This window comes from Argopecten irradians, chromosome 16, assembly GCF_041381155.1.
Source record: "Argopecten irradians isolate NY chromosome 16, Ai_NY, whole genome shotgun sequence".
In the NCBI taxonomy this organism is placed as follows: Eukaryota; Metazoa; Mollusca; class Bivalvia; order Pectinida; family Pectinidae; genus Argopecten; species Argopecten irradians.
This window is the reverse complement of record NC_091149.1, coordinates 22,243,606-22,251,955: the sequence shown is the minus strand read 5'-3', so window position 1 is coordinate 22,251,955 and position 8,350 is coordinate 22,243,606. Positions and strand designations below refer to the sequence as shown.

Here is an 8,350-nt window from a genome sequence, read left to right as displayed (position 1 = left end):
TGGGCCGTTAAACTTGAGCAAACAAACAGTCAAAGAATTAAGCGCATTATCAGATTAACATCCCAAAAACGATCAGATAGATTTTGTTCACTGACTAATCAAACGCTCTGTTTTGATTTGTTTATTGGCAGCATATTGGAATTAAGAATTAAATGCTAATTATATAAATTAATCTGTTCCGGTCACGTTCACGTTTGCTTTAGTTGTTATTAAAAACTGTAAACGTTCATATAATTACTGTTGACGCGAAGAGATTGTCATCAAAAGTATTTATACTGAAGGACTCAAGTGATGCTTTTCTAGACAAAACATCAGACGTCGATAGGATCGAAAGCTTTTCCTTCGTACACAAACAAATTACATGTTGTTGATAAACTGTGTTAAAGCGGCATTGTAACTCAACACGTTCAGTTCAATTTCATCAACTGACCATAGGCAATTGACGGCGACTATCGGGTTGATGCGGATAGATTTATACAGCGGTCAGCTGCCCGTTCATGCTTCTAGGGGAGATTTCTAAAACCAAGTCTTCGCTGTGTGTGTTTGCTGTACATTTATCGGTAGCTAATGGTTCACAGCGTAAACAACTGTAAATGCTGTGGCTATTTTATGTCATCAAAGTGACTATTCATTACCTTTGATTTACTGATGTAAGTATAATCGATTGATGGACTACATGTAATGGACAGTTGACCCATCTTCATATTGACCACAAATAACAGGTGATATTTCTAAGCGAGTATACAGTTATATAAGACATTTATCTCGCTATTTTCATCTCGATTGCATCACAAAGGAGAGCTTGTTTGTACGAGTGTAATATTGTAAAGAAAATTTTATCACCGCTTCTTCATCTGTATTTGATTACACTGACTAACATCAATTGTAATACCAGCATTATTTAAAACTATAAGCTCATTTGTATGTGAGCGTAAAATGACACATACCATTTTTATCGTCGCGCCTATCATCAGGATTTAATCATACTACAGAACCCAAGTTTATATACCCGGAAAATTTCAAGATGGAAGCAGCTCGCATCACGTTGCTTCTGTTTGTGGCTATAACTGCACCTTATCATGTTAGTTCGTTCACAAGTGACAACGTTAAGGCACTCTATACAGATATATTCACCACCAACTCCTACAACAAGCATGTGCGTCCAATTTCAGATTTTTCACGACCTACTAAACTTTATATTGACTTGGATTTAGTTGGAATAACAGAAATTGACGAGGTTAACGAAAAAATGACCTCCACAGGATCTTTGTTTATTATGTGGAATGATGAGAATCTACAGTGGGATTCGCCAACATATAACGACACTCACACCATCTACCTTCCACAGAACCTTATATGGAAACCCGATATTTCCTTAGATAATGGTTTCACCAAACTGAAGGAACTTGGAGACAATTTCATACTTACTACAATTACCTCCGACGGGCAAGTTATTTGGCGCCCGTTTGAGGTGTTTGAGACGAAATGCGCTATCAATATAAGATATTTCCCGTTTGATAAGCAAACTTGTTCGTTAAAATTCGGAGTCTGGACACATCCTTTGTTGGATATTGAAATTGAAGTCGGAAACAACGGCATACTCTTGCATGATTATAAAGAGAATGGAGAATGGACACTCCTGAATACATCTTCCACCGCGTCAGTTTCTAGTCAGTATGGGGCCTATGTAACTTTCAACGTAACACTTCAACGGAAACCTCAATATATTCTTAATAACGTGGTTCTGCCGATTGTTTTACTGTCATTGCTCTCTGGGTTTGTCTTTGTGCTTCCTATCGAAAGCGGGGAGAAGATGGGCTATGTCATGACAGTATATCTGGCGTTTGCCGTTTTCCTTACGATTGTTAGTGCGTCACTTCCGGAGAGTTCTGCAATGTCCTTGCTAAGTATGTACTTGATAGTACTTGTGGTAATGGGAACATCAATTGTCATGATTACTGCTGCCGAGTTACGACTTCATTACCGCGAAGATTCACAGGAAATTCCTAAGTTCTGTCGATACATGATTCGTCTAAGCAAAAGACTACAATGTAAGAAAACAACCAGGAAAGTGGATGATTCAAGTAAAACTGACACGAAGATCTTTCAAACAAGAAATAAAACCGGAGAATTTCCACCCAGCGAAGACTCAGAAACACTACCTACAAAAGTAGCTGAAGAGCCGGAAACAGTCGAAGAATTTACCTGGCCAGACGTGACTGCAGCAATTGATTTCTTTTGTTTCTGGTTGTTCCTAATCGCAAATGTAGTCACAACGCTTGGTCTGTTTGTAAGCGGCTATATCATGGGTAAAAGTTAATGTACAACAAGCAATGTGTTGATCGTATTTTTTCCTTGGTGCCGACTTTATCGGATACGATATAGCAGTGACTCCTGTTTTATCTGAAATATTTATTAAATGTTATGCAATAGTTTTTGTTTTACAATAAATAATTATGACTCTGTGTAGAGGGATAAATCTAGAATTGTGTCCCCGGAAAGGGTTTTTTACGCCCGAGAGAAAATAACTCTTTCCAGGGAGACAATTCTAGATGTATCCTGACACAAAGGGACATAACTATTTCATTAGACCGAACACAATTTAAAGAAAAAAGTGAAACAAGTCATGAAAATATTTCACGACAACGTTGCTAAATTCGTCGAGCTGCAAATAGAATAAAAAAAACACTGTTTCCATTGTTGGTTGACGTTGCAGATGACGTCAACTTCCGGTCACGTGCGCAGCTTCCAAGGGTTATTTCCCTCGCCTCCCAATTCCGGGGAAATAGCTAACTTATTCAATATTATGTGATCAATTTTAACCAAACAGAACATTCTAAATGAAAGTGAGGTATACTAATTTTAAGTTTAGCCCTTAATTGGCTGTGAGTGAGCAATCAAACAAAAACCAACAAACTGATACGGATTAATATAAAAGGAATCCAACGGCTGTTTCCGATAAAATATCTTTATGTCCTTACGAGATTCAACAGGTGTATCATCCGATGTATTATATCAACCATTGACAATTTGTGTGATATAAACTAAACTATCAACCATTGGCAATTTGTGTGATATAAACTAAAGTATCAACCATTGGCAATTTGTGTGATATAAACTAAAGTATCAACCATTGGCAATTTGTGTGATATAAACTAAAGTATCAACCATTGGCAATTTGTGTGATATAAACTTAAGTATCAACCATTGGCAATTTGTGTGATATGAACTAAAGCATCAACCATTGACAATTTGTGTGATATGAACTAAAGAAAAGTATTTTGTTCATTATATACACATAAATGGACGTAGTATTGTAATATGTTAAGTAATTACGACAATGGACACTTGGCCCTTGTTTTATTCCATACAGATCTCGCTTTTGGACTTTAACGAGTACGATTAAGTCACACAGGATTAGAAGCTTTCACCAGGGCTTTAAACCCCGGTACCTTTAATACCACTGATCGTACAATACCCTGGCTAACCAATGTGACTTATAACTAACAATAACATGTGATTAAATCGCAGCTAAATACCTGCGAAACAAAAAAACAACATGTTAAGATGTTTTCTGACAAGAAGATTACATGGTGAAAGGGTTGAGAAGATAATACCTGTATTATTTAAACTGTCATTTACACACTAAAACTAAATTGCACATTTTTTACTCAATATACTATTTTCGTGGGTGGGGGGTGATTTGGTTGATTATTTTTAATGTTCTAATAACAGACAAGGTCATTTGAGGACGCCCTCCCACGTGTGTAATGCGTTGTTGTGTGTGATTGTATGTATGCTTTAGGACTCAACAAATTAATCAACCGCGTTTGACCGTTTAGTATTAAGAATTAAAAGCCTTTAAGGACGGACTGCCATGTGTCTGTATCTTTTTGGAGGTAGCAATAAATTTATGTTTTCTCTTTGTAATAATGGAACTATTGCTCTTTTCTAGCTGTTCTAGGGCTCATGTCATGATGTTACGTCAGTCGTCCGTCCGCCAACCTTTTCTTTTTATCTAAAATTCAAATGCTCACCTATGATGTAAAGTGTATTTCGACTGTATGTCATATCTGTGATATGAACTTAATCGATCACTTGGTTTGACATCCGCGAAGTAATCCTGAAAACATAAAAATGTTGAACTTAGACACTGAATTAATTGATTACAAATTATTTATTAAATATAATTTAATAATAATTACCTTTACTGCCTTCAGCACTCCAATATTGCGGAGAGGACTGACCCCAATATCTAAACCTTTTTCACCTAAATCGGAACATACACGCAACTCTGTAAACTCAATTGTGACAACTAAGGAGACAATGCACCGCACCTATGTTAACGTACCCACCTTATGTTACACGCACATGTCCCACGTTTACAGCCGTGCCAATTATCTGAATCTACGTTTTATGTACCATTAATTTACTCTTCAACTCTAAATATAACACATGCATTGTCCCAGTGACACGTGTTATTCTACAACTTTGCAACTTACCTTTTTATCCATGGACTCACTTGGCTCCAGTGACTGACCCTTCTACTTCCGGTGCGTTCTCTATATAGAACAACCAGCCAAATTTTACATATACCACATTATTAAAGTTTGTTTATTTTTTGTAATGTATTATATAAACAGATGAATATCAGTTACTTATTGTGTTCTATAATTTAAGTCAAGGTTCTCATATTGCATTAGATGGAGAAAAAAGTTTGGGTCCTTCAGCTCAAACTCCAACCAGGGTAGCCATTTCTAAATCAGGCGCATTTTGCACTATTCTTATTATTAAAACTGATATTTTGAACCTAAATCTCAATCTAAATTTCCAAATCCGTATCATGGTTATCTAGGAATAATTACCTGTCAGAAAACATTTTTACTTTTGAAATTCATAATTAGCCAGCCAACCAACGGCCTGGGCTCAATCTTGTATACACAGGGGCCATTTCGAAGGTATTTTGTCATTTAGTTCGGTTTCCCTTTTAAATCTCTACTATTCATGGCGTTCTGCATAGATTGTAACCAAAGACCAGAAACAACCTTGGGGAGTTTGTATAAATTTTGGCTCTGACCCCCCGGAGGCGAAGAGGCGAGGTCCGATAGAAGAACTAGAGGGAAAGCATGTAAATCGCTATGAGTCATAAAGTTCTGCATGGATAGTAATCATATTTGGCCAGAAATATTCTTTGGGGAAGGGGAACAGAGATTTTATAAATTTTGTCTTTTAACCCCGGGGGTAGTCATATAAATCGCTATTAGTCATAGAATGCGTCATTGATTGTAACCGACCAGAAACATCCTTGGAGTGAAAGATACAGAGTTTATATAATTTTCGGCACTGGCTCCCGCAGGCAGGAATTTAACCAAAGTCCAGATATATCATCTGAGGAAAGGGGATCAGAATTTGTACAATTTTATAAATTTGGGGTCTGACCCCCTGGAGCAGAAAGAGTGGGCCCAATAGGGAAATTAGAGGTACCACTTATAATCCAAAAGACACAATGATCCTGTATTCAGGTCCTCGTGTATAGTGCTATCTCACTCGCACATACCGATACTGACAACAAAGAAGCAAGTCATTCCACTCCCTTTTTGCTGATCACTAAGTAGGAGCTGATACTACCGCTTCCATAGATGGTGTGTCATGGCAAGGGGACTTCTTTGTAGGGACGAATAGCGCTCAAGTGAAGACCAAAAAAAGTGAGGCGGTGTCAAGGATGCTATGTATGGTTTGGGCCCTTTTTGGCCCCGAAACCCATCGAACTTTTAAACTAAGTATTAAGAAATAACATTATTGCATTTGAACTTTTTAGTACATCCCTGAGCTAATTGTAATAATAGTTTTAGGTCACCTGAGACGAAGTCTCAAGTGACCTATTCCGATCGCCTTTTTTCCGGCGTCGTCCGTCGTGTGTTCGTAAACAATTTACATTTTCGACTTTTTTTGCACAAACCTTCTAAGTTATAAGGCAAATCTAAATTGTTAGTTATATGACCCCTGTTGGAAGGGCCAAAAGGGGTAAAATTGACTAAAATTTCAAAAATCTTCTTCATCACTCACAGATGTGGTAGAATCAAATACTCTTCATAGATAGAAAGGTCTCAACGCCGGTCTCCCCCTGGGGAGGGGGTTAAGTTTACTGTAGTTTATATAGGAAAAATACATTTATGAACGTTATTTGTTTATTTTTCATAGGAAATTAGTCAAACTGGGTTAGAATTTTTAACTTGAGATAGCATTTTATCGTCATATCCATATTGGTCCTGGCCGTCCCCCAGGGGTATTAGGGGCGGGGCCAAAAGGGGTCAAATAGGCTAAAACTTTAAAAACCATCTTCTGAATTCAAAGATTTGATGGAACCAGATACCCTTCATAGATTGGAAGACCCTTTACGATTATTGTGAATTTCATGGTCCTGGGATCTCAGATTTCCTCCTGGGGAGGGGGTCAAATTTACTATAGTTTATGTAGGAAAAACCAATTTATGAACGTTATTTGCTTAGTTGTAATAGGAAATGAGTAAAACTGGGTTAGAATTATTAGCCTGAAATAGCATTTAACACCATATCCATATTGGTCCTGGCTGACCCCCAGAGAGGCTGGGCCAAAATGGATCAAAATGGCTAAAATTTCAAAAATCTTCTTCTGAACTCACAGTTTTGATGGAACTAAATCATCTTCATAGATTAAAAAGAGAAATTTATAAAATCACTGACACTGACTGACTTCGAGTTTGGTTTTGTTGTTTAACGTTGGCAAAGCAAATTTGAATTTTGAGCATAGAGTTTGGTAACATAATACACTAACTATCAAAATGAAAAACAAAAAATAAAAATTCTATACGAATGTTCAACTTTAAAGTTTATTCTAATTCGTAAATACTTTTTACAGATTTGAACCAGCTTTGCATTGCTCTTTCTGTATCAGCACTCAGATGACCGCCAAGACCTCTTGGGCCTCTTGTTTTTAATTTTGCAACTTTAAATACAGCACGGTAACATCCTAAATATGCATAGATTACCTGAATTTGAAGATGTTTTGCTTGGAATTGAGCGCAATCATGAACAAACTTAACATTTATTCAGAACATGTAGGTACCTCAGATACATCTATAGCAGAAATGTAAAGTTTGTTCAAGGATGCGGCGTTATATGGTTTCTAGATGAAAAGCTTAGCAAAACCTAGCCAAAAGAACTAAATTTGCACATTTTCATTGTGTTTGTATGTTTAATATGATTACCATAACAACAGCTGCAATGATACGTTACTATCATACATATTATATCAAAGATGTAGTAGTTATTTGATATTTAACGATGAAATCACAAAATAACAGGTACCAAATAAAATTGATGAAGTTGAGGAGCTAAAGAACGCCCAAACCATACATAGTCTTTGAGTCGTCTTTTACGGTTGAACGCCCATACTGAACTACATCTGGACTAACCACTTTTGATTCAAAATGGACAAGTTCAAAAACAAGGACAAGCGACTTATGATTAAAGTGAAGGAGAGACATTTTACTGTAATTAACGTCTGTTTAACCCGCAGTGCAACAAAAGATATACAATTACATATTATGAAAAAATTGTAGTGGGAGTGTGTATTAATTATGATTGTAACCGATTTAACACCAAATGAAAGTATTAAATATTTATCAGAGAACTTATTCAGACGGGTTTTTTACCATTACACAAAAAAGACATCAATTTATGATTAAAAACGAAAGCTTTTCACCATCTGTGGAAATGCAAAGTCTCGAGCATCAGAATATATCCAATCTGATTAAAATACAGATACTTGGTTCAATATATCCGTTCTCAGCAAACTTAGTGATAATAAGGATCTGTATTTTAATCAGATTGGTACAAATATAAACAAAGTACATGTTTGTACAGTAACACTACAGTACACACAATTCTACATAATATGGATACCTAGAGTACACACTTCTACATACATATTAAGCACCTAGGTTACATGTTGTACATATAATAATATCTAAAATTATATGTGCCTTAATTTTCATGCTCATGAATCCAGAAGAGCATTTAATATTTTATTCAATACCAAAAATTACAAATATTTTCACCAAAAAATACAAATATTTTCACCAAAAATTACAAATATTTTGAGAATTGCAATATTTACAATGCAAAGGTTCTAGTTTAAGTACAATTAAAAGCTGAAAATTATATTGCCAAATGTCATTATATTTACAGATACAGTGCAGTGAAATGAGTACATACGGTCAGACCATGAAGCCACGTTAACATTGTGGTCGTCACATTTTCAGATTTCAGAGTAAATAGTAATTGTAAAGTGATTTCTGCTGTTATGAATC

General features: G+C 36.0%; 1 protein-coding gene across 1 annotated transcript; it reads left to right on the top strand.

Moving 5' to 3' along the window:
- Positions 1–250: 250 nt before the first annotated feature.
- LOC138310735 (acetylcholine receptor subunit delta-like) lies at positions 251–7,393 on the top strand. Its single transcript, XM_069252074.1, has one exon. The coding sequence runs from the start codon at positions 1,025–1,027 to the stop codon at positions 2,318–2,320; it is 1,296 nt and encodes a 431-aa protein (XP_069108175.1). The 5' UTR covers positions 251–1,024; the 3' UTR covers positions 2,321–7,393.
- Positions 7,394–8,350: the final 957 nt, after the last annotated feature.

Excerpts from the sequence above, each read along its gene's own strand:
- LOC138310735 (XM_069252074.1), top strand. The coding sequence starts at position 1,025 with ATGGAAGCAGCTCGCATCACGTTGCTTCTGTTTGTGGCTATAACTGCA.